Source organism: Hypanus sabinus, chromosome 3, assembly GCF_030144855.1.
Source record: "Hypanus sabinus isolate sHypSab1 chromosome 3, sHypSab1.hap1, whole genome shotgun sequence".
In the NCBI taxonomy this organism is placed as follows: Eukaryota; Metazoa; Chordata; class Chondrichthyes; order Myliobatiformes; family Dasyatidae; genus Hypanus; species Hypanus sabinus.
In genome coordinates, this window is record NC_082708.1 from 169420806 (window position 1) to 169448271 (window position 27466).

Here is a 27466-nt window from a genome sequence, read left to right on the forward strand (position 1 = left end):
AAGCAATTTGTGCAGAACTTTTTGGCAAGTTCAAGTTCAACTTTATTGTCATCTGACTGTGCATGTATAGCATCAAATGAAACATTATTTCTCTGGACCACAGTATGCCCACAAAGCATATATCACACACAGCACATAGAATGAAGTATTACCATAAGTAGATGAATGAAATATTCAAAATGTATGATGTGTGCAACATAGGTAAGCAGTACAGTAAACAGCTTTCTGTCTTAGTGACAAGACCTCAGTGGTGGCAGGGTAGTCATTCTACCTCCTAAGTAACATTGTTTATTTGCCCATTAGGAAGCTGGCTTGTGTATAGAAGGAAACCAAAAGGAACCTTTTGTGGAATTAAATCGAATTCTGGAGGCACTCAGAATAAGAGATCTAAGGCCTGCACTAGAGTAAGCTTCATTTTATTTCATAATTATTAAATGGTGAACACAAGCAAGTCTTTAGAATTGGCTGTCTCCTTTTAGTGGAGGGCTGCATTCCTAGAATGCAGTAAGGTTTTGATTGTGACCATGATTTCAAATTGTCAAGTGTCTTTGGTAACTGAGTCAAACACAGCAAATTGAGAGATTATAAAAGCTGAATGTGTTCTTCAAAATGGAAATACAAATTTAATCAAATTGGAGGATATTTGAGATCTTTTTAGTGTTTTTTTTCTGGAAAGCTCTTCTGATTTTGTTTTATGTGATTCTTTTTAGAATTAGAATGGACATCTTTCTTAAACTATTGAATTAAAAACAACTTGTTAGCTTATCATTTATTTATCACAATACTAAAATTTTATGGTTATCTACAGGATTTTTAATGAACATAATAAATTTATTTTGCTTTAAAGATGGGCAGTTTCAAACCGTGAGATGTTGATGGCACAGAATAGTTCTCTAGAGTTCAAACTGCACAGACTATTTTTTATAAGTCTGTTAATGGGCGGTACAGAAAATCAGAGAGAAGCACTTCAATATGCAAAGAACTTTCAGCCATTTGCTTTAAATCACCAGAAAGGTAAGCAAGTTAGACTGAAAATATTATTGCGGGAATCCTGTTTTACTGTTTGGCATTGAGAATACAGTTTTTTACTCTTTCTTCATGCCTCGAATTGCCCGAAGTAACAATATTTGGAAACAATAGCTTGCATTTATTTAAAACATGTTATAACCAAATTACTTTATTGAGGTATTCACAGATAATCATTTACATTGAGGAATGATTTAAGTGTACATTTGCAGAGATACCAGACACTTAGAAATGGTTTTAAGGGGGGTGGTGGGAGGTAGTGAGTCAAAGTGTATGGTGGGAATTCTAGTGAACCATGGCATAGAAGGTGTGATTGCCAGAATTAGAACACAGATGCCAAAGAAACAAGGCATTAAAAGTTGGTACTTGTGGGCTGGAAGATTGGAAATGGGGAGGAGCTAGAAAATGGAGGTGTTTGAACAAAATGGGAATAATTTAAAAAACCAACCAATTGCCTGAACCGGAGCCAAGGTAAATAAATCAGGATTTGGAGATAGGCTTAGTGTCTCTTAAAATAAAAGTAACATAGTCTTAATTAATTTGAAGCTTGAAGTCTAGAAGATTTAAGATTGACAAAAGAACGTCGGAACTATTGAATTATTATAGTTGAGATAGAAACGTTTAAATGTGTAAAAAAAAAAACTGCTGATGTGGAAACCTGAAAGAAAAGCAAAATGCTGGAAGCAGCCAGCAAGTTAACTATTATCAGCAGAGGAGAAGCAGTCTTGACATTTTGGGTCTCAAGAGTCCTTCAAAACTGCAAAATTGATGTGTTTTAAGTTGTAGAAGAGGAGGTTTTGAGGAAACGGGATATTTGTGACAGGATGCACACCAAAGTTAACAAATGAACAATTGCTTTATAAAAGTGGACGTTTAGAGACAAAGACATATTGAAAGAATAAAGCATATCTAGAAAGAGAGAGAAAAAGAGAGATATATACACTGATCCGGTGGTAATCCAGCAATCCAAGCAGTCTTACCAGGCAGAGCAGGCAGGATCTCTTTCAGATTTGTGTGTCGCATTCAGGACTCAATTCAGACTCATCTACATTGGTGAAGCCAAACACAGATTATTGATTGTTGTGCCAGTCACTTTATGTTCAGTCTACAAGGGTGATCCTGAACTTGATCTGTTATTTTAAACCTTCATCCTACTCCCACTCCAATGCCTCTTACATTCAATATACTACAATGCTCGATAGAAAGTCAAGGAGCAGAACTTCATATTCTGCTGGTGCATATTTCAATAGACTTAATATTCAATTCACCAATTTCAGATAATCTTACCAAGCTTTACCCTCTTTGTTCACTGTCATTGCTCTGACTTTCTATCACAAGTTGTTTGCTGTTGTATCCTCTCAAGTGCTGTGCAGTGGCTGCCGTGACTTTTTCTCCATCCCCTCCCTCATAATTCCACTTAATCAATGTGTTTTCTCACCTTTTCAGTTCCAATTTTGTATTTGTCTTCATACAGCATCTCTTTCACTCCCTCTCCCCCTTACTCAATGCTTACAGCATTTTCTGTTTTTATTTCACATAATGCAATTTTTTCTAAGCAGTAGGAAATTTAGTTAATTTTCTCTTCCCCATCTTAAAACAAGGGAAACAATGGTGTTTCACTGTTCTTGACAAAATCTATTAATTTAGCAAGAATTTAGAATTGAACTGCAATTGAGTATAATGCATCTTTAAAAAAATCAAAAGTAAAGCTGACACCTGATTTTTTTTTTGTTAATGTTAGAAATCTGAGGATATAGTTAATTGCCAATGTACATTCAAGTCATGGTGTATACCTCAATCAAAATGATTTGAGTAGTGAGAAGAAATGAGGAAAGAGTCTTCACAAAATTGCAATCAGATGATTTAATTTCAAGTTTAATTAGAATCAACGTTGAAAAAGTATTCTTGATTTTGATCTATGCCCTTTTATTTAAGAAATATATTTTGATATTTTTCTTTTTTTTTAACAGATATCCAAGTGTTAATGGGAAGCCTTGTCTACTTGAGGCAGGGAATAGCAAACTCTCCCTATGTGCACCTCTTAGATTCTAACCAGTGGGCTGATATCTGTGATATCTTCACCAGGGATGCCTGTTCTCTACTTGGTCTTTCAGTAGAATCGCCTCTGAGTGTCAGGTATGAATGAACATTGTAAAAACTGATTATTCCTAAAAAGACAACCTAATTTAGAATCTCCTTTATCCATTTATACATGTATATGTTTATATATGTTGAACTTTAGATGGAATCCTCCATGTATTAGTAGTTTCCAGGTCTTGATGTCAGCAGCATCCAGTTCATTCCTTGACCAATACACTTGCGGCTGGGTATCTTGTGACTGCTAGGGCGAATATGTTGATTGCTCTGATGTTGTTCCTCACATTCAGTTGGCTTTTTAGGACCTGTCTCAATCTTTGAAGGTACTTGGATGTTGCAACCTTCCTTGTGTCCTCATTGTGGCTTCCATGCACCTGCAGGATCCCCAGGTATTTGTAGCTGTCCTATGTGGCCTTCAGGTAACTTGACTCCTTCAGTTTTGATGAGTTTGCCTCTTTTCACTACCATCCGGTTGCACTTTTCCCATGCAAATGACATCCCAATGTCTCTGCTGAACACCCTTGTCAGGTGGATTAGTGAGTCAATGTCTCTCTCATTTCTGGCATACATCTTGATGTCATCCATGTGCAGGAGGTGGCTGATGGTCACTCTACTCTTGAACCTATACCCATATCCACTCTTTGAAATTCAAGCCTATGCAGAACAGCAGTGGGGATAGAGCATCACCCTGGTATATTCCGCATCTGATGGTCACTCGTGCTATTGGCTTTGAGTTAACTTTGAACATTGTCCTCCAAATGGCCCATTGAATTCTTGATGAAGGTCCTTGGCTTCTTGCAGACCTTGTACCGAGACAGGCATACATGTGTGGGGCATGAAGTCTTGTGCTTTCTGATTGTTGATCCAGTCTGTGCTCAGGTTGGTTTGTCTGGTCTTGGAGTTTCACATGGACTCCAGTAGTTGGTGCTTGGAGCCTCTGGTTCCATTACCAATCCCCCTCTGAGCAGGGCTCAGGAATTTATACACATGCTGTTTCAGTTTGGTGACTATGATGCCTGATAGGAGCTTCCATGTTATTGACAGGCAGGTTACAGGCCAGTAGTTTGATGGTGTTGCTCCTTTGTGAGGATCCTTCATTATGAATATTGTCCTTATTTGTGTTAGCCATTCAGGGTGTGAGCCTGCTTCAAGTAGCTGGCTCATTTGAACTGCCAGCCGTCTATGTAATGCTGTTAGTTTCTTCAGCCAATAGGCTTGGATCATGTCTATTCTTTATACTTGCTACCCAATGCTGGACGTCTACTGCTATGATCGTGACTGGTTTTTCCTCCGGGTGATTGCAGAGGCTGATAGCTCTTTCAGCCATTGGACAATGGTGTTATGTGATGCTTTTTTTTCCCCCATAATTCTCTTCCAGTACTCCTCATTTGCTGTTTTGGCTGGTTCAGGTACTGACATGTTGTTACTCTGGAACTATGTGAGTACTTTTCTTGGTTCTTTGGAGAAGAGTACATTTATTCGCCTGGCCTCTGTGTCCTTAGTGTACCTCTGTTGTTTTGTAGCTAGAGGTGTTAGCCATTGCTTGGCAGTTTCCAAGGCTCCGGCTCTGTACTTCCTCAGTAGCTGAGATGAGTCTTTGGTCTTCCCATTTTTCTGCAGCTCAGTTAGTCTGCTGACCTCTGTCCTTGAGGTTTTCATCTTAGCTTCCAATCTCCAGAGGTTATAATAATACTCTCCACTGTTTTTAATTTTGTAGCCCAGCATTTCTAGGACTGCTGCTGACGCATATATCAGATCATCGGTCACAGTTATGTTGGAGATTACAATTGTGAGTAGTGCTTCATTGGCTGCTTCGAGCATGCTGTTTGATGCAATTTTATCACTATGTCTGGGGAGCCTGGTTCTTTGATTGAAGGTCACCAGTTTAGCTATGATTGTCTCTCTGATTGCAGCAGGCAGCATCGATATGTCCTGATATGAGGTTTGAACTTGCATTTCCCATGTGCTAGATGGTGCTATTATCTTTGCACCATATGTGAGTTGTGGAGGTGGGTTTGAAATCATTTTTTCTGATCGGCTCGGTTCTACAGTGATGTTGATGTGGTGCATTATAATTGTATGTCTTCCAATTCAAGATATGATAGCAATCCTCTTACATGCTTCAAGGCCGCCACCATCGTCCCTGTGCCGAAGAAGTCTTCAGTGTCCTGCCTCAAGACTACTGTCCCGTTGCATTCACATCCATTGTCATGAAGTGTTTCAAGAGGCTCATCATGAGGCACATCAAGACCCCGCTACCCCCTTCACTGGACCCCCTGCAGTTCATGTATCATCCCAACCACTCAACAGACGACGCCATCGCCACCACCCTCCACCTGGCCCTCACCCACCAGGACAATAAAGACACATACGTTCAAATGCTGTTCATAGACTTCATTTCATCATTCAACACAGTCATTCCTCGGCGCCTGATTGGAAAGCTGAAACTGCTGGGCCTGAACACCTCCCTCTGCAACTGGATCCTAGACTTCCTGACTGGGAGACCTCAGTCAGTCCAGATTGGGAACAGCATCTCTAACACCATCACACTGGGCCCCCCCCCCCCCCCCAAGGCTGTGTGCTCAGTCCACTGCTGTTCACTTTGCTGACCCATGACTGTGCAGCAATACACAGCTCGAATCACATCAAGTTTGCCGATGACACGACCGTAGTGGGTCTCATCAGTAAGAACGATGAGTCAGCATACAGAGAGGAGGTGCAGTGGCTAACGGACTGGTGCAGAGCCAACAACTTGTCTCTGAATGTGAACAAGAGAGACGATTGTTGACTTCAGGAGAGCATGGAGGGACCACTCTCCGCTGAACATCAACGGCTCCTCCGCGGAGATCGTTAAGAGCACCAAATTGCTTGGTGTTCACCTGGTGGAGAATCTCACCTGGTCCCTCAACACCAACTCCATAGCCAAGAAAGCCCAGCAGCATCTCTGCTTTCTGTGAAGGCTGAGAAAAGTCCATCTCCCACCCCCCATCCTCACCACATTCTACAGAGGATGTATCGAGAGCATCCTGAGCAGCTGCATCACTGCCTGGTTCGGGAATTGCACCGTCTCAGATCGCAAGACCCTGCAGCGGATAGTGAAGTCAGCTGAGAAGATGATTGGGGTCTCTGTTCCTGCCATTACAGACATTTACACCACACGCTGCACCCGCAAAGCTAACAGCATTGTGAAGGAACCCACGTACCCCTCATACAAATTCTTCTCCCTCCTACCATCTGGCAAAAGGTACCGAAGCATTCAGGCTCTCACGACCAAACTATGCAACAATTTCTTCCCCCAAGCCTTCAGATTCCTCGATATCCAGAGTCCAGACTGACAGCTACATCATTGATTATTATATTGAAATTTGCCCTCAGTTGTGCCTATGTCTTGTTTATCAACTATTGTGCACTGGTTTCTGCACTTTATGTAGTCCTGTGTAGGTCTGTAGTCTAGTGTAGTTTTGTATTGTTTTACGTAGTCTAGTGTAGCTTTGAATTGTCGCACGTAGTCTTGTGTAGTTTTGTGTTGTTTCATGTAGCACCATGATCCTGGAGGAATGTTGTTTCATTTTTACTGTGTATTGTACCAGCAGTTTATGGTCGTAATGACAATAAAAAGCAACTTGACTTGACAACGTTTGATTGTTGGGTAACCAGTTATTTTTCTGTGCATGTGGATGATGGTCTTCATTGTTGCCAGTGTCCCTACATGTGCTTGATGTATCCTCTTTCACTTGGGTTGCTGTTAAAGTAGCATTCCGTTAATTCCATGTTGTCCTGTCTCATACCCTTATGGTTTGTTGTGGTAGTCAGTTTCTCAGCAGATACTTCTAATTCCCCAGCCATCGGCACAGACCTAGTTAATTTGAGCAACCTCTGAGCCAGCTTAACTTTTCTTGTTCTTGTCATTCTCATCTGAAGGTTTCTGTGGGCAGATGTAGTGTAAGCACGAGGGGTCCGGCCCAAGACCCCTACCAGGCCACCACCACCGGGAACTGAACCCCAGAGACCTAGATGGTTCCTAGTGTCAGTCTCAGAAGTGTGTGTTTGTGTGTGTGCGTGCACGTGTGTCTATATGTGTATATGTATGTATGTGTGTATATATTAATGTATATGAAACACTTAGGTTTCCTTGGTTGCATAAGTCTAGGGAAGACAATCTTTGGCCCCACCAAACAGTGGTTGCAGGGCAAACCCACCCCAAAACCCTGTTTGTGTGGATGCTGTGCAATTCATTACCCTGTTACAAATGAGTGCCATGAACTATCAGACAGTACACTGCATACAATTAAAAGATTTAACTTTATAATTTTTAATTTGACTAAAGGGTTAGGAAAGAAAAGAATGAAAAAAAGAAAAGGGCCCAGTTTAATGAAACAACCTAATGTGCACAAGTTGGAGCTCACGGTTTCCCCAAATCACTGATCCTTTATTGATCTCACCCTGGGATTCTTCGAATCACGGTCCCGCTCTGGGTTGAATCCTACAACCTCTTCTCTTCAGCATCTTCTCCCTTCATCTCTCCCGAACCAAAAAAAAAACACCCAAGCCCAACTTTGGTGTCTCTTAGCAGAGAAATCTCCCCTTCACTTTGACCATCCTAATTGGATGGCAGACGTGTCTCCTCATCTCTTATCTTCAACAATAACCCAAACATAAGCTGAAAACTAGCAGTTTGCATAGAACAGCACAAAATAAAATACATATAGCATAACAGTAAAAAATATGATCCGGGGCATTACATGTATATGTGTAATTAATGTTATCAAGACAGTGGAAATGAGGATTGACTGCTGCCGCCAACCCCTTACCTGTCCCCCTCCTCCCTGGAAATTAATGTTCGGGCTGTCTGGTTGAGTCATTCTAATTTCTGGAGACTACCATTGAAGTGAACAAGCACATTATGCTCATCACTAGGAAAGCCCAGCAGAGATGGTTCTTCCTTTAATTATGGAATCCCCTATCATTACTGCACTCCTTCCCCTGTGAACCACAGAGCCAGATGCAGTGCTGGATGCCCAGTTGCTGCAGATTCCTTCTGGTAGGTGTCTTCTCCCCACCCCCCACCTGAAACCAACAATATCAACAGTAGGCAGTCATGGTTGACAATGGAAATTAAAGACTGCATAAAAGCCAAGTAAAAGGCGCATAAGGTAGCAAAAGTAAGTTGGAAGCTGGGAAACTTTTAAAATCCAACAAAAGGCTATAAGAAGGGAAAAGATGAAATATGAGGACAAACTAGCCAATCGCATAAAGCAGAATACTAAAAGTTTTTCAGTTATATGAAGAGTAAAAGGGGAGTGCGGGTTGATGTTGGACCCCTGGAAGCTGATGCTGGTGAGGCAGTAATGGGGACAAAGAAATGGCAGATGAACTTAATGGGTACTTTGCATCAGTCTTCACTGTGGAAGACACTAGCAGTGTGAGAGAGGTCCGTGTGTGTCAGGGAGCAGGAGTCAGTGCCATTGCTATTACAGAGAAAAAAATGCTAGGCAAACTTTATGGTCTTAAGCGGATAAGTCTCCTGAACCAGATGAACAACATTCCAGAGATCTGAGAGACATTGCAGAATAGATAATGGATGCATTGATCATGATCTTTCAAGAATGTCTTGATTCTGGTATGGTCTTGGAAGACTGGAAGATTGCAAATGTCACTTCACTCTTTAAGTAGGGAGGAAGGCAAAAGAAAGGAAATTATAAGGCAGCTAGCCTAACCTCAGTGGTTGGGAAAGTGTTGGAGTCTATTATTAAGGATGAGGTTTTGAGGTACTTGGAGACTAATGAAAAATTAAGGCAAAGTCAGCATGGTTTCTGTAAAGGGAAATCTTGCCTGTCAAGTCTGTTAAGAGTTCTTCAAGGAAGTAACAAGCAGGGTAGACAAAGGAAAGGCAGTGGATGTCATTTACTTGGATTTTCAGAAGGCATTTGATGAGATGCCACACATGAGGCTGCTTAATAAGATAAAATCCTATGGCATTACAGGAAAAATACTGGCATGGTTAGAGGAATGGCTGACGGGCAGGAGGCAGTGAGTGGGAATAAAAGGGGCCTTTCTGTTTGACTGCAAGTGACTAGAGGTCAGTATTGGGATTACTAATTTTCACGTTGTTTGTCAATGATTTGTATAATGGAATTGATGGCTTTGTGGCTAAGTTTGTGGATGATACAAAGATAGGTGATGCTGATGAAGCAATCCAATTGCAGCAGGTTTTAGACAAATTGGAAGAAAGGGCGAAAAAGTGGCAGATGGAATAGAGTGTTGGGAAATGTATGATAATGCATTTTGGTAAAAGGAACAATAGTGTGGACTATTATCTCTAAATGGGGAGAAGATACAAACAGAGGTGCAGAGAGACTTGTGAGTCCTCGTGTAAGACTCCCAGAAGATTAATTTACAGGTTGAGAATGCAGTAAAGTAGATAAATGCAATGTTGGCATTGAATTCAAGGGGATTATAAAAGCAAGGAGATAATGCTTTGGGGGCTTTACTCACTGGAATTTAGAAGAATGCAAGGGGATCTTATTGAAACCTACCCCGAATATTGATAGGACTAGACATGGTGGATGTGGAGAGGATGTTTCCTATGGAACCTGAAGGCACAGCCTCAAAATTGAGGGGTGACGTTTGAGAACAGAAGTAACAGGAATTTTTTTTACCCAGAGTAGTGAATCTATGGAATGCTCTGCCACAGACTGCAGTGGAAGCCAAGTCTGTGGGTATATTTAAGGTGGAAGTTGATCGTTTCCTGATCAGACAGGGCATCAAACGATTTGGCGAGAAGCCAGGTATATGGGATTGAGTGGGATCCAGGTTAGCCATGATGGAATGGCGGAACAGACTTAATAGGTTGAATGGCCTAATCCTGCTGCTGTGTGTTATGGTTTGATATCTGAAGTGTTATACTTGCTATTGAGGGGAATGGCCACAGGGGTACTCTGCACTGGCTGCCAATTTCCTTTCCCTTTTCTGACAGACATCCAGGTACCTGCCTCCTGCAACATAGGGGTGACTACCTCTATGTATCTATCACCTCCCTATTTTCCCTTATGAGGTGAAGGTCATTGAAGTGTAGTTCGATGCACTTTGTGCCCATGTGGATTTCAGGGAGATTGGTTGTCTCCTGGAGTTCCGACACACCACACAAAGAGCATACCATTATCACCAACCCATTCTCCACTAACTTGGTATCTAATAACAGAAAAAAAAACTTAGTGGGAACATACATAGAACCTCCACGTGTGCTTTTCCAAGACTGTTCTTGCCTAAGACTTTTGAGCCAAAGCCGTATACTCTAATACTGCCCCACACCAACAATGGCTGCTTTGCTTACACTTCCTTGTTTTTAAATTGGCCTTGTATTGTTTGCAGCCTGCCAAGAAAGAGATAAAAAGCAACCCAGCTCTTTTTAAACCTTGCACCGCCTATTGCAGCCCGCTGAAAAATACTGTTTGTTTCTCCATGTATGCTACCTGATCTATCGAGTATTTCCACCATTTTCTGTTTTCATTTCAGATTTCCAGCACCTGCAGTTTTTGGCTTTTTGACTCCTAGATTGAGTCTGACTGGATTATCCACTAAATGCAGATTGATGTTAATACTCAAAAAATGAATTAGTTCATAGTGTGAAATTTTCAGTAACATCCATATAAAACTTGTTTTAAATGTATTTTCAATATTTGTTGTTCCATGTCTTATGATTAGTAAAGCTTGTAATGTTTGAAATGCAAACTTTTTCTACCTACTTTCAGAACCTGGACCCCAAATACTTCTTTTTTTCTTGAGGGTTGTGTCATTAATTCAGATTCTCTCACAACTAATTTGTCCTGAGAAGTATTATTATATTTTATCTACTCTCATATAAAGAAGTTGCTTCTGAATTCACTATTGAATTTATCAATGATATGCGCTTTTTTCAGCGGTAATGAACAAGGTAAACTGTACATTTTAAATGTTTATATTAAATTGTATCCTTATCTTTTAAAAATCATTTATTTAGTTTTTCAGCAGGGTGTATTGCTTTGCCAGCTCTCATAAACATTAAGGCAGTCATTGAGCAGAGACAGTGTACTGGAGTATGGAACCAGAAAGATGAGTTGCCAGTAAGTACACCTAATATTTGTTTTTACTTTGTGTGTAAACCCATGGTATACACAGGCTTTTAACAAATAATCATTTCATCATAAGTCTTTAACTTTAGTGTCAAATGCCAAAATGATATCCAGAAACGAGAGTTTCCTGATAATGTGACCCCTTTTAATCCTGTTTTCAAATATTATCTTAACATTTTCTTTGATCATGCACACTCCTCACATCCCCTCCGCCCCTCCATGCTCCCAATTACTCCGGTGATCTTCTCTTGTTTACTTTTATTGTTTCTTATATTTATCCATTCATGGGATGCGTATGTCACTGGAAGTCTGGATCTATTTTCCATTCCCTTTTTTCCCTAGAATGGAGTTGCTTGCTGGGCTATTTCAGAAATATCGATAAGAGAAATAAGAGGGTGCACTTGTCATTTTATTCGGTACTCGAGGGAATCTAAGTAATTCAATACTTTATCTAACCTGGCGCTCACGTGCCTTGTATCTACTACAGAGCTCCTTAGTTTCTCTTCCTGTCCCTAATGCTGCTTACAACATGATCTGGTAGTGAAGCCCCTCTTAAGTTGTGGAGTGGTTGAGTTTGCCCCCAGTTATACTTCTCGGGGCGGTTCTTACTCTCAGGTTGCCACTGCAATCATGCCCCAGCAGGGTTCAGCTTGAGTTCAGGAGACAAGTGAGTTCTTGTGGGAGGAAGTGATACCTTACCCCTTGCACAGTTAAGTTTTCCTTCCCCACAGGTTGCCACTACAACGGTGCCCCAGTAGAGTTCAGGTGCCCTTCACTCAGCTTAGCATGAAGGTTGCTTCGAACGTTTACCCAATGTGTGGCTTTACATTTTATCCTACCAAACACTCTAAATTATTCTGACATTTTTTCTTTTGTGCAGTGTCATATTAGTTAATGATTTTTCTGTTTCTGATTATAGATTGAAGTCGACCTTGGTAAAAAATGTTGGTATCACTCAATATTTGCCTGCCCAATTCTTCGACAACAGACTACAGAATCCAATCCACCAATGAAACTTGTATGTGGCCACATAATCTCCCGAGATGCTCTAAACAAAATGATCAATGGAAGCAAGTGAGTGCTGGTAGAAATCCCATTAAACTGTTTTGTTTAACCTTTAAAGTAAAATGAATGAATGAATAAATGATCTTTATTGTCATTATACACAGATACAATGAAACTCTGTTTGGCTTCCTCTTAGACAATTAAATAAAGCGGTGGGTAAAAACAAGACAGTAATAGAAACAACACACACAAAATGCTGGTGGAACACAGCAGGCCAGGCAGCATCTATAGGAGAAGCACTGTCGACGTTTTGGGCCAAGACCCTTCGTCCTGACCTGGACAAATGACTATAGATGCTGCCTGTCCTGCTGTGTTTCACCAGCATTTTGTGTGTGTTGTTTGAATTTCCAGCATCTGCAGATTTCCTCGTGTTTGCACAGTAATAGAAAAACAGTACTAAATAGATAAGTAGCAGAAAATAAGTTGCAGTAGCACCAGAATATCACAGTAATACACAAAGTCCGTTAGTGCAAGTATTTAAGTCCTTCTGTGTGCATATGTATGCTCACAGTTTCAGTCATTGTTCTGTGGGAGTGGTGTGATGGAAGCCACAGCTCTGGGGTAGGAGCTGTTCCTTAGTCTATTTGTTCTGGCTTTTAATGTCTTGAACCTTTTGCTGGATGGCAGCGGGTCAAACAGGGAGTGGCCGGGTGTGTGGTGTCTCTGGTTATGCTGATTGCTTTCCTCCTGTGTCTGCTGGAATGGAGTCCAGTCCTGGGACCTCCATCCTGACAATTCGCTGGACACCCAAAACAAATTGGTATCAAGGCATCTCTGCTGTAAAGGAGTGAAGCATTTAAAGCCCCTTATTTTGATTGTCTCTCTTTATCTTGGTTAATTTATAATGTTTAATAATTTTATTGAACAAAACTATATTAAACACAAGTTTTTAAAAAATCTGTAATCAAGCCTTCTCAGACATTTGGTTGAAAGTTTGATTTTTCTGGAAAATAGAAAATCCTGATTTTACTAAATGGCCTAGCTGCAAAGTTAAGATCAGATGTGAATCCCACACTGGAGAAATATTTGTATTCATGCTATTGATACCTATTAATTTTTTTAAACATTTATGTGCAATTTATATTTCTCCACTTTGGAATATTTGCATGTTAGTTGCGGCTTCCTCCATCTTATCAGTTGACTATTTTTTGGTTCTGACGTTGAACAGGTAATTGTTTATAGTCATCTCAAGAACAGCAGAAAGAATAGCAATTCTGTGAGGAAACTTATATTGTGTTCTAGCAATAACTTGCTTTACTGTAACAACATTTAAAATGGTAAAGCTTTTCAAAGATGTTTTTTTAAATACTGAACCTCACTTGAAGATATTAGTGCATTGATTGCAAACTTGATTTTAAGGGTATTCTTAAAGAAGGACATGGATAGCAACACATTTTGGAAGGAAAGTTTAACATCGAAAGGTTCTTCCACCAACAATGGAGTAACTAAATTTGGGAATGATCTTGAGTCTTGAGTTGGAGTGCAGAAATTTTGGAGGTTGTAGAGCTGGAGACGATAAGGCCATAGAATGATTTGAAAGAAAAGTTTGTAAGTTTTTAAAAACTTGAAATTTAACCAGGACCTTAGGAAGACCATTGAGCTCAGATTTCATGAATGACTGTAACTTAAATGCAGTTATCAATACTGGAAGAAGCATTTTAGATAGAATTTTATTGAGGTTAGATGTACACCATAGTAGCTTATTAGTTAGTGCCACACTATTTTAGCTCAGCGCTCCAGAGTTCATTTCAGGCACAGTTCTATAAGGAGTCTCTGTGTAGCCTCCACATGAAATGGGTGGGCTTTCTCCGGATCATCAGGTTTCCTCCCACAGTCCAAAAATGTACTGGGTAGGTTAACTGGTCATTGTAAATTGTCACTGTTTAGGTTAGGATTAATTGGTTTGTCAGTGGTTGCTGGGGTGGCATGGCTTGAAGGGCCTACTTTGCACTGAATTGCTAAATATATAAAAACGTGTAAGAGTGCCAGAAGAATGTTAATATTGTGGTTAAGAGAGCATACGGTGCATTGGCCTTTATCGACCATGGGATTGAGGAGCCGAGAGGTAATGTTGCAGCTATATAGGACCCTGGTCAGACCCCACTGGAGTACTGTGCTCAGTTCTGGTCACCTCACTATAGGAAGGATGTGGAAACCATAGAATGGGTGCAGAGGAGATTTACAAGGATGTTGCCTGGATTGGGGAGCATGCCTTATGAGAATAGGTTGAGTGAACTTGGCCTTTTCTCCTTGGAGCGAAGGAAGATGAGAGGTGACCTGACAGAGGTGTATAAGATGAGAGGCATTGATCGTGTGGATAGTCAGAGGCTTTTTCCCAGGGCTGAAATGGTCTGCATGAGAGGGCACAGTTTTAAGGTGTTTGGAAGTAGGTACAAAGGAGATGTCAGGGGTAAGTTTTTTTTAACGCAGAGTGGTGAGTGTGTGGAATGGGCTGCTGGCATCGGTGGTGGAGGCGGATAAGATAGAGCCTTTTAAGAGACTCCAGGACAGATATATGGAGCTCAGCAAAACAGAGGGCTATGGGTAATCCTATGTAATTTCTAAGGTAAGGACATGTTCGGCACAGCTTTGTGGGCTGAAGGGCCTGTATTGTACTGTAGGTTTTCTGTTTCTTACCCATGTCTACAGGATTAATGATGTGAGTTCTAAGAACTCATCTTAGTGAGTTTTATCACTAATATGGGATCTCAGACTCAGCTATTGAGAGGGCGGGTCCTTTAGAAAGTAGTGCATTATATGTGTTGCTTCGGACTGCTGGAAAATGGCAGGAGTGTTAGTAATGTGGGACAGAGAAATGGTAGAAGAACTTTAATATTTTGCATAGCTGTGGAAGACATTAGCAGTATGCCAGAAATTCAAGAGTGTCAGGGTGCAGTAGTGAGTGTAGTTGCTATTATTAAGGAGAAGGTGCTTGGGAAGCTGAAAGGTCTGAAGATACAAACGTAGATGTCACCCTGGACCAGATGGACTACACCCTAGGGTTTTGAAAGAAGTAGTTCAAGAGATCGCGGAGGCATTTCTAATGATCTTCAAGAATCACTTGATTCTTGAATGGGTCCAGAAGAGTGAAAAAATGCAAAAGTCACTTCAAGTATGAGATTTCAGGGTCCTTGAAGACACATAATAAAATAGGCCAAAGTCAGCATGGTTTCCTTAAGGGGAAATCTTGAATGACAGATCTGTTGGAATGCTTTGAAATAGCGGGCAGATAGACGAAGGAAAGTCAGTGGATATTGTTTATGTGCATTTGCAGAAGGCCTTTAACGAAGTGCCACACATGAGGCTATTTAACAAGATAAGAGCCCACAATATTGCAGGAAAAATACTAGCAACACAGAAAAAATGTTAGAACAACTCAGCAGATCAGGCAGCTTTGATGGAAGAGTAAACAGTTGACACTTCAGGCCTTTTTCAGGAGTTCTGAAGAAGGGTCTTAGCCTGAAATATTGACTGTTTACTCTTTTCCATGGATGCTGCCTGACCTGCTGAGTTCTTCCAGCATTTTGTATGTGTGTTGCTTTGCATTTCCAGCATCCACAGATTTTCTTGTATTCAGGAAAAATATTAGCATGGACAGAAGATTGGCTGACGAGCAGGAGGCAGAGTGTAGAAATACAAGACGCTTTTCCGCAGGGTTCGGTATTGGGACCATTTCTTTTCAAGTTGTATGTCAATGATTTTGGTGACGGAATTTATGGCTTTGTGGCCAAGTTTGCAGATGATGCGAAGATAGGTGGAGGGGCAGATAGTGTTAAGGAAACAGAATGACTTGTACAGATTGGGAGAATGTGCAGAGAAGTAGCAGATGGGAATATAGGAGAGTGTATGATCATGCACTTTGGTAGAGGAATAAAGGCATAGACTATTTTCTAAATGGGGGAAAAAATTCAAAAAACCCAGAAGTGCAAAGGGACTTGGGAGTTCTCTCGCAGGATTTCTAAAAGGGTAAATTGCAGGTTGAATTGGTGGTAAAGAAAGCAAATGCAAGAGAGGAGTAGAATGTTAAACACAAAGATGTAATACTGATGCTTTTTAAGGGATTGGTCATTCTGCCCTTGGAGTATTGTGAGCTGTTTTGGGCCTCTTATCTAAGAAGAGATGTGCTGGCATTAAAGGGGATCCAATGGAGGTTTACAAGAATAATTCTGGAAATGAAAGGGTTAATGTGTGAGTTGCTCTTGATGGTTCCTAGCCAGCCTTTGCTGGAATTTAGAAGAATGGGTGGGGGGAATCTAATTGAAACTGGGGAATTTGGTAAACTAGACTTTCGAGGATGTAGGTACGGACACTGGGGGTACACGCTGTGTCGAGGCCTGTTGGTAGAAGACAACCAGTGGTCAGCTGTAGTACTTCGTGTCGATTAAAGCATCAGGTATGATTAAAATCATCGAGGATGAAAGTGGAAAAAGAACAGGTGTTCAGTGCTGTCTGCCTATGTTTGATCGGTCTCCCTCTCTGCTGACTACTACCGTCAATGGGAGACACAGGAGTCTGGGATCCCACAATACTAGATTTGGGAACAGTTGTTGCCCTGCAGCCATTGGGCTCCCGGACAGGCTTCACTCACCTTAGTGCTGAAAGAGCTCTACAGTTCTGGACTCACTTTCAGGGACCCTGCAGTTCATATTTTGTGTACTATTTGTAATAATTTTCCGATTTGATAAAAGCATCAAGGCCGAGAGGGAGGGATGAACTGGTGTTTAGCTCACTACTCCATGAGGTTTACTTGCTTTATTGCTGAACTAACTCTGCAGATGTGGCCTGCAGCCTTTGGGCTTCTGGACTGGCTTCACTCGTCTCACCACTATCAGGCTCCATGGATGTGAGCTAATTTTTGTGGACTCTTGTGACTAATGTTATTTGTTTACCTTTATTGTTTGAGCAATTTGTTCTTTTTTCGCACATTTGGTGTTTGACTGTCTTTGTTGTGAGTTTTTTAAAAAATGGGTTCTATTGTTTGTTTTGGCTGCCTGCAAAAAGACAAATCTCGAGGTTGTGTATATATTGATTATTGAGTTTAGAAGACTGAGCGGGATGGGGCAGATCTCATTGAAACCTATTGAATATTGAAAGGCTTAGAGTGGATGTGGAGGGGGTGTTTCCTATTCTGAGGGAGTCTTGGACGAGAGGGCACAGCCTCAGAATAGAGGGATGTCCATTTAGACCAGAGATGAGAAGGAATTTCTTTAGCCAGAAGGTAATGATCTATGGATTTCATTGCCTCAGACGCCTGTGGAGACCAAGACATTGGGTATATTTAGAGCGGTGGTTGATTAGTTCATGATTAGTCAGGGTGTGAGAGAAAGCAGGAGTATGGAGTTGAGATGGATAATAAATTAGGTATGATCGAGTGGCAGATTAGACTTGATGGCTAAATGCTCTAATTCTACTGCTGTGTTTCGTATGCTTATGGTCTGAGGATTTCCATATGTTATCATAGTTATTATACTGGTGACAAGAGACTGCAGATGCTAGAATGTTGTGCAAAAAGCAAATTGCTGGAGGAACTCAGCTAGTTGAGCAGCATCCATGAAGGCGAACTGGCAGTCTATATTTCTGGTGATGACCCTGCATCTGAAGTTGCAGTATTTGGAGAGGTTTACCTTATAAGAAATAGGAGCAGGATTTGGCCATCTGATCCATCAAGCCTGCTTTACCATTCAATTAGATTGGGACTAATCAACTTTACCTTCCTTTTTCCCGTAACCCTTAATATCCCTATTATGCAAAAATCTACACATATACTTTAAATATACTTAATGAGGTAGACTCTATTGCTTCCCTGGGCAAAGAATTCCATATATTCATTACATTCTGAAAATAGATGTTCCTCCTCATCTTCAGCCAATATCTACTCCTCTGAAGCTTGATACTATGTCCCCTGGTTCTAGTTTCATTTACTGGTGGAAACAACTTTTCTGCCTCTAAGAGGTTCTATGTGTATCCTTGAATAGTTTCCAGGTCTATCTTGTAATATTGTGGAGCTTGAAATAGTGTATTTTCTAAAGTCTGATGATGGGGATACAAGCAATGCAGCTTGTATTGTATGTGCTCTGGAGCCAACTGAGTGAAATTAGGGCTTCATTGCTGCAGATGTTGGCCTTGGAGTGGAGTTGGAGAATTTTGATGAGCCAAGGTTAGTGGAAACTCTCCAATTTTTTGCTGCTGTAGATCGTTTTAGAAATGCATAGAAGGTACTCCTGCCTAGAAGAAATGAACTTTGTGTTCGGTTTAGGTCTTTATCTTCATAAATCATGGAATTGAATTTAGGAGCCGAGAGGTAATGTTGCAGTTATATAGGACCCTGGTCAGACCCCACTTGGAGTACTGTGCTCAGTTCTGGTCGCCTCACTACAGTAAGGATGTGGGAGCCATAGAAAGGGTGCAGAGGAGATTTACAAGGATGTTGCCTGGATTGGGGAGCATGCCTTATGAGAATAGATTGAGTGAACTTGGCCTTTTCTCCTTGAAACGAAGGAGGATGAGAGGTGATCTGATAGAGGTGTATAATATGTTGAGAGGCATTGATCGTGTGGATAGTCCCACACAACATTTTCCCAGACTTTTTCCCAGGGCTGAAATGATTGCCACGAGGACACAGGTTTAAGGTGCTGGGAATTAGGTACAGAAGAGGTGTCAGGGGTAAGTTTTTTACTCAGAGAGTGGTGAGTGTGTAGAAGATACCGCAGAGTCTTTTAAGAGACTTTTAGATAGGTACATGGAGCTTTGTAAAATAGAGGGCCAAGGTTAGTGGCCCTCTATTACTAGGTAAGCCTAGTAATTTCTAAGGTAGGGACATGTTCGACACAACTTTGTGGGCTGAAGGGCCTGTATTGTGCAGTAGGCTTTCTATGTTTCTATGTAAATTCTTTTGCTCAGATGATTAAAGGCTAGAGGTAACAAAAGCACGAATGAGGGCTTAGATGGTACAGAGATAGAAATGGGCTAGTTTAGTGATTGCATGGTCAACCATTTGGCTCATATTCAGATATATGGTACCAAGGTCATATAGAGACTGTTCACTTTTATACAAGGGATCAAGGTATTGGGATGGAGTTTGTCCCAGTACTCTCTTAAAGGAGTTTGTATCTGTTGCCTAACCACACAGTCTAGGGATTGAGGTCTGATGGCATGTTGTTTTGTGAAAATATATATTGTGTTTTCAATTGATGTCAGATAGGTGGCAGCATGTAATAGGAGGAAAAGTCATTGTAGGTATTACTCTGGCTGTGACTGTATAGACAAAAATGGAACCAGCAGGCATCTAAGAAGAATGATGGTGCAGAGAAGTTGCAGGGGATGTAATAGGCAACTGTGTTAGACTGCGTGGTCAAGAAGGAAAAGCAAGAAATTAAGGAAAAATTGTAGACCGTACATGTTGATAAATTATTTTTCATAAAAATTTGAGTTAACTCTTAAAATAACTCTTTAAACTCTTTAAAAACTCTTAAAATAAACCAGGATAAACCAAGCTGCAGATATATGCAAAAAGAAAATGAGGTAATATTTTAGATCGTAGACCCTTCATCAGATCTGAGAAAGTGACAAAACTAATTGAAGTATGCATGTGGAAGGAATAGACGAGACAAAAAGTCTGTGCCTGAGCTTAGGACAGGCCACCATGATGTATTGTAACAATCTGTTGTTTCATGGGAGTTGTTAGTGAGAGAGATAGAAAATGAACAAAAGAAGACTCCACAAAGGCAGACGCAGCTCAGCGCATCATGGAAACTGTCCTCCCCTCCGTGAGTTTCTTGCTGTCTTGGTAAAGCAGCCAACAGAAAAAAAGATCTAATAACCCAACCCATACATTCTCCCTCTTCCTCCCTCCCTTCAGGCAGAAGATACAAAAACTAAAAACACATACTGACAGGCTCCAAGGAAGCTTCTGTCCCGCAGTTATAAGGCTATTAAATGGTCCCTAGTACGATAACATGGACTCTTGACCTCACAATCTATCTCATCATGGCCTTGCACCTTATTATCTTCCTGCAATGTACTTTCTCTGTAACTATAACACTCTATTTTGCATCGTTATTGTTTTCCCTTGTACTACCCCAATGCACTGATATAATAAAATGATCAGTATGAATAGCATGTCAGGACTTCAACTTATAAATCAACCATGATCATTCTGAATGGTGGACTGGTCTACTTGTCTTGTTTTCTTGTGTTCTTGTAAAATCAAGGGACATCAAAAGGAAGACATAATATTTTGCAAATGCTGAAAATTTTGGGGAACACACAAAATGCTAGAGGCTGTCTGACCTGCAAGTTCCTCCACCATTATGTGGACATTGGAATGAAAATGCCATTGGGTCTAAATCCTGTAACTCTACCCAGAAGCACTGAGAGATGACCTTCAGAAGAGCTACAATGGTTCAAGAATGCATCTCACTGCCCTGTGGTTTCTCTCAGAGGCCGATGTTATGCTGTCTTTAAAGAGAATGAACCCTCGCAAGATGGAATGTCCTGATGGGAGTAGCTGTTAACGCTCTGAAAACCTGTGCCAACCAACGAGCAGGATAATTCAAGGACAATTTCAGCCTCTCGCTGCTACAGGCAGAAGTTCCCACTTCAAAAAGGCAACAATTATACCAGTGCTTACGAATAATATGAGCTGCCTTAATGATTATCGCCCGGTAGCACTCACATCTGTAGTTGTGAAATGTTCAGCAAGGACCTGGACCCACTGCAGTTTGGCTATCACCATAATAGGTCAATGGCAGACGCAATCTCAATGCCTCTTCCCACAGCTTTAGACCACCTGGACAACACAAACATCTATGTCAGGTTGCTGTTAATTGACTTTAGCTCAGCATTTAATACCATCATTCCCACAATCCTGATTGAGAAGTTGGAGAACCTGGGCCTCTGTACCTCCCCCTGCAATTGGGTCCTCGACTTCTACCCCTCTGCCATACGATTCCTAAATGGACATTGAACCCTTGGACACTACCTCACTTTTTTAATATACAGTATTTCTGTTTTTTGCATGTTTTTTTAATCTATTCAATATACGTATACTGTAATTGATTTACTTATTTATTATTATTTTTCCCTCTTCTATATTATGAATTGCGTTGAACTGCTGCTGCTAAGTTAACAAATCGTCACGTGCCGATGATAATAAACTTGATTCTGATTTAACAACAATTAGGGATGGACAATAACACTTCTTTTGCTAGTGATTCCAGATCTCAAAATGAATAATGAAAAGGATCTTTGATTGCTTTAATCTTTGTTTCATTTCATGTTAAGTGACAGCTTTGTGCTCTGATGATCGAGTATTATGCTTTGTTAAGCATGTAATTGGATTAAACTAGAGACTAAGTGCTAAAATTGCATCCTATTTTTCAGCATTATTCTGGATATGGAATAACATTGAAGCAATCAGTCTTTTGCAGCAAGATCAAAATTTTGTAGAGCATTGACTAAGTCAATAGATGAGAGCATTGCTTACTGCTATTCCTTGATCCTGACTGAATTTCGGCCATAGATATGATGGAAGGCAATGCGTATGATAAACCATGGTGCACAGTTCCCCAAATTTTTCAATGTTTAGTGTGAAAATGAAATATTACTCTATAAACAATATTTCATTTCAGAGTGAATTTGTTACAATATGAATGAGGTTGTGAGATCAAATTTTTGCTTTTTGGGTTATTGCATGTTAATTTGATTGACATTTTCTTCAACTGATTTTACTAATGAACTGTCAATGTGTTTACTTCGTAGGTTAAAATGCCCGTACTGTCCGATGGAGCAAGCACCAGCAGATGCTAAGCAGATTTTCTTTTAAAGATACTGTGATTTGAGAAGTGGCTTCAGAATTTCGGGCAGTGCAAACTGCAGCAGTTTATTGTTCTGTTGGACTAATGCTTACTAAATTGTAGAGCGGTGTTTACATGCCGGTGTGTTTTTGAGAAGGAGAAAAAAGGAAAACTACTGGATATATATTAGTTGCAATAGGGCTTTTGAACTTGGTCTTGATATTTGATCAAGTGGATACACCAGCAGTCACCATTTCATGCAGTTATTTTATATTGAGAATACTAGCAGAGCATTTTTTTAACTTAAAGGAATATAATCACAAATGAGCAATGCATTTGATATGACTCTTCATAATATTATTGTCATTATGAGTTAAATTTGATTTTTTTTAAAGTTATCAATGTGATCTTTATTCTTTAAAAATATAGAAAAACTGACTATGAGTAGACAATAACTACTGGTAACGTTTGCATACCTTTCTATGTTGGTTTGACTAGGTAGCTTTGATATATTTTCACTTTTTTTGGTCAAAATTTGACGTAAAGCTCAGCTCAAATGTTGACTGAGCATATATTAAGCTCCCAGGGTTTATTTAAGGTTTTTTTGTAAATTTAAACAGCATTTGCATAGAATGTGGATTAGTAAAGTATTGGCATGGGGGAAGAATCTGTGCATGAAGGATAGGCGTGTATGATTTTTGCTTCATGTAGATAATTTAGTTACATGTATGGTACCATGTCCAATACATAATTATAAAATTGAAAAATCTTATTAAACACAAATTGTATACCAAATGTTTATTTATTTTGTCACTGAGTTGAAGAGTTGTCTAATTTGTGTTGTATTATATGAAGAGTGAAATTTAATTTTAATTACTACAGGTCCTGTTAAGTATATTGATTCTGCTTCATTATATAAAGTAATACTAAAGAATGCACTTTGGAAAGGAGTTCTGAAATGCTTGTATAATTCTGATACTTGTGAAATTTAACATTTTTTCCTGATCCATCATCCTTGTTGCAGATCACTGCTGTTATTCAAGTTGTATATTGTCATTATGCATTAAATGCCAAATATCTCAGATGCAAAAATAGCATTTTGAGTTTAGATCACCAATTTTCTCAATAATAGAATTTACATAATTTTAATATTAGTAAGGGAACACAACTTAATAATACTGGTGTAATTTTAATTAAAACTACTTTTGTCCAGTCTTCCTGGATAAATTTCATGTTAACTAGGAATTAGCTTATGAGCAAAGTTCATCTAACTCCAAGAATTTTGTTTCATTTCTGTTCCTTGAGCTTCCAGAATATCAGCTTGCCAGCATTCAGGATAAATAACCAGTACAAGATTCTCAAATCTAATCTTTGATTTAAAAGAAATGATTATTGTATCCTTCCCAGATAAATTTTGAAGGGCTAAAAATGCACTTAGTTTGGTGGAAATGGGTTCATTAAAGCAAGCCTTTCTCTTGATGACCTTAAGATGATGGTGATCTAGCTTGAACTACTGGTGACTTTCGGTCAAGATGGCACCTGTGTATAATGCTCCTTTAGTTGATATTTTTTGAATAGGTCATGAAAACATGTATTTCACTTATTTTATTTTGATTTTCATTTTGAATGTGATCATAGAACTGTTGGAGCCTGTGAATTGCAGTTTGGAGATTGTTCAGGTGTTTTAGCGCTCTACAGTCTCTGAGAGGATTCCAGGAGGCAGCAGCAGCGGCAGCGTGCAGCAGTCTTATAGCGAGAAGGCTGCAGGGTGGGATGCAAACCGACGTTCAACTCCATTTTGTCGATTAAAGCGACAAGGGAGATTGAAACATTGAGGCGAATGTGGAAGGTCAGCACTGGGTGCCTGCCTTTTTAATCACGGAGGGAAATCACTCTGCTGCCAGAGAGGGGGAGACTGTTTTTTGATCACTGGTGTGATTGCTCTGCTGCCAGAGAGGGGGAGACTGCTTTTTGATTGCTGGTGGGATCGTTCACTGTGGAGAGGGAAAGACCTGCTGCTGTGCCTGGAAAATGTTACCCAGCTTTTCTGCGTTTCAGATATAGACTTGAACTATGGACTTTTTTTCCAGTCTTTTCTATATGTTTTTTTTATATTCTGCATTTTTCGCCTGATATTTCTCAGCTTTTTTTGTGTGTGGGGGTGGGGGAATTTGGGAGTATATGTGCCTGTTACATTTTTGGTTTTTGTGAAGGGAAAAGGGATTAAGGGGCTGATGATCGTGTTACTGTTCTTTCGTGGTTTAATGGCTATCTGGAGAAGAATTTCAGAGTTGTATACTTTGATGATAAATGAACCTTTGAACTACTATGGGTATTAGACACAGCCATGATGAAAGAATGATGATATGTTTCCAAGTCAGGATGGTGTATCTGAAGGGTGATGAGATGCTGGTGATGGTTTCATGCATCTGGTGGTAGTTTTACATTTGGAAGTAGCCTTGGTGAATAACTGCAGTTTATTTTGTGGATGGAATACTGTAAATACTATGATGCACTAAGAGGTTAAGATCACCATTTGTTTGACTGTAACAAAGGTTCTAATTTGTGGTTCTTTGCTCCTGTTTCCATTTACTGTTTTTGGATAGCTGCACAAAGCTGAAAAAAACATTTATGTAATACACTCCCCAAAAGATCAATAATTTAAAGGTTCAAGAGGGGAAAAGACACTTTACCACATTTACACTTAGTCAAGTCACTTTTTATTGTCATTTCGACCATAACTGCTGGTACAGTACACAGTAAAAACGAGACAATGTTTTTCAGGACCATGGTGCTACATGAAACAGTACAAAAACTACACTGAACTACATGAAAACAACACAGAAAAAAAGAAACTACACTAGACTACAGACCTACCCAGGCCTGCATAAAGTGCACAAAACAAGACAATAGGCACAGTTGAGGGCAGTAAGTTGGTGTTCATTAGGCTTACTAAATGCCCAGGTGATTGAATGGGCTAAGGGGGTATTGTCTCCAATTTTACCTGATTTTACAATGCATTTACACTTATTTCAGATTCTGTGTGAAATTACAGATTTTTATTGATCAAAGCTATTAAAGGACCTGGAGGAAAAGGCAATTACATGTTGATGTTATGTATCAACTGTCATCTATTGAATACTTGGAGTAACTGTTCCGCTTATGTTCATCAATTCCTCAATACAAATTGTTTTCATAACAGCTCCACAATTACAGTGTAAATGCAGTGTTAATAATGCAGCCAGCTGAAACTAGTAAGTTTTCAATTTTGGTGGACCTAATTTTCCCAGTGTCTTATTGTTTAAGCACTGTCCTATGCCGAACTAAAACCTCTGACAAAATTCTCAGAAGAAACTATTGAGTTTGTTTTGTATTCTGAAGTTCATCATTGACTTCTTTGAAATGCTTAAATAATGTTACTTGTTGATAGAGTATTCGCAGACAGTTTCTGTACCAGGCAAAACAAAAGTGGAAATTTAACAAAGATATGCAAAGAAGCAATGTAACCATATAACAATTACAGCACGGAAACAGGCCATCTCAGTCCTTCTAGCCTGTGCCGAACGCTTACTTTCACCTAGTCCCACCGACCTGCACTCAGCCCATAACCCTCCATTCTTTTCCTATCCATATACCTATCCAAATTTTTTTTTAAATGACAAAATTGAACCTGCCTCTACCACTTCTAATGGAAGCTCATTCCACACAGCTACCACTCTCTGAGTGAAAAAGTTCCCCCTCATGTTACCCCTAAACATTTGCCACCTAACTCTCAACTCGTGTCCTCTAGTTTGAATTTCCCCTACTCTCAATGGAAAAAGCCTATCTACGTCAACTCTATCTATCCCCCTCATAATTTTAAATACCTCTATCAAGTCCCCCCTCAACCTTCTACGCTCCAAAGAATAGGCCTAACTTGTTCAACCTTTCTCTGTAACTTAGGTGCTGAAACCCAGGTAACATTCTAGTAAATCTTCTCTGTACTCTCTATTTTGTTGACATCTTTCCTATAATTCGGTGACCAGAATTGTATACAATTCTCCAAATTTGGCCTCACCAATGCCTTGTACAATTTTAACATTACATCCCAACTCCTATATTCAATGCTCTGATTTACAAAGGCCAGCATACCAAAAGCTTTCTTCACCACCCTATCCACATGAGATTGCACCATTATTCCTAGATCACCCTGTTCTACTGCATTCCTCAATGCCCTACCATTTACCATATTTACAATGCTCACTTAGCAGAAGTGAGCATTTCTGTTGAAATAATATCCAGTGAGTGAGTACCAAATCTCACCTGCTTATAAATATCAGAAGGGTTTGCTTTTCAATTTATCAAGAAAGGTATCTTAAAAAGATCACATTTTCTGTTGGCTTCTATAAAGCTGAGGAGGTTTGTGTGCAACATTCTCTAATTTTTTTTCACAGCTGCGCAGACCAACCATTTCTCTGAGCAGGAAATACTTACAGTACCTGAAAACTGCGTAGCACTTCAAATGTTTTTTTTTGTTATGCACATACTATGAATATTTAGAATGAAAACTGGAAAAATCACACTTCTGATTATATTAATTGAAAGGTGTGATGAAATACAGTACAAAGAAAATATTTCACTTTTGTAAACTTTTTCTCGTCTGTCTTTATTACAAATCCATTGTCTTAACAGTGTCCATATTCATTTTGCATCCAGATGAAAGATCTTAATCCTTGTTAGATCATCCAAATGTTCCACTTCTAGTCTATTTTGGATTTATATATTAAATTCATAAGACTGAATCCACATCCACAGTCAGCACTAGAAACATTCCAACCCTGTCGACCAGAATTGACAGTTTTTTCAATTTCTTAATTTCTGAGCATGTAGTTAAGTATATCAGTGAATGTCTTAATTGAACCAGTCCTAACTTTCTCAGAAATGACAAATTTGAATTCACAGTATTGCTGCAATATTTGCGGAAACGCTTTTGTCATAGTTCATTATAGTAGTTGAGTATTTTTTTGGTCATATGCCATTCTCTTTTCCAAATTCAAAACTGGTTGCATTTGCAATAACAGCAGGGTCAAAAACGTGTCATTCTCTTATCAACAGGAAATTTATTATCCATGTGATTACACATTTTGAATGAATTGAATAACAGGCACGGTATCAATGTCAGAGCTTGTATGTACATAGATGAAGCAGATCTTTCATTTTGTCACTCCAATAAATGATGTCACCAGGATAACTGTAACTTGTTAATTTTTGCTTTTGCATACTGCAGTGCTTCAGTTGTATTCAGCAAACACAAGGAAATCTGCAGATGCTGGAAATTCAAGCAACACACACAAAATGCTGGTGGAACGCAGCAGGCCAGGCAGCATCTATAGG

At 39.8% G+C, this 27466-nt stretch overlaps 1 protein-coding gene across 4 annotated transcripts in view; it reads left to right on the forward strand.

The window, feature by feature from the left end:
* The window catches only part of LOC132391900 (E3 ubiquitin-protein ligase RMND5A), a 69496-nt gene extending 46293 nt beyond the window's left edge, over positions 1-23203 (forward strand). Inside the window, exons 4-10 of one of the 4 annotated variants that reach the window (XM_059965646.1) lie at positions 304-404; positions 848-1014; positions 2997-3162; positions 4841-4912; positions 11123-11225; positions 12154-12308; positions 22059-23203. In XM_059965646.1, the coding sequence (XP_059821629.1) occupies positions 304-404; positions 848-1014; positions 2997-3162; positions 4841-4912; positions 11123-11225; positions 12154-12308; positions 22059-22122 (828 nt within the window). In that variant the 3' untranslated portion in view covers positions 22123-23203. The remainder of the gene's footprint in view (positions 1-303; positions 405-847; positions 1015-2996; positions 3163-4840; positions 4913-11122; positions 11226-12153; positions 12309-22058) is intronic. The other 3 variants (XM_059965644.1, XM_059965648.1, XM_059965645.1) reach the window with 3 other exon arrangements.
* The last annotated feature ends 4263 nt before the right edge of the window (positions 23204-27466 follow it).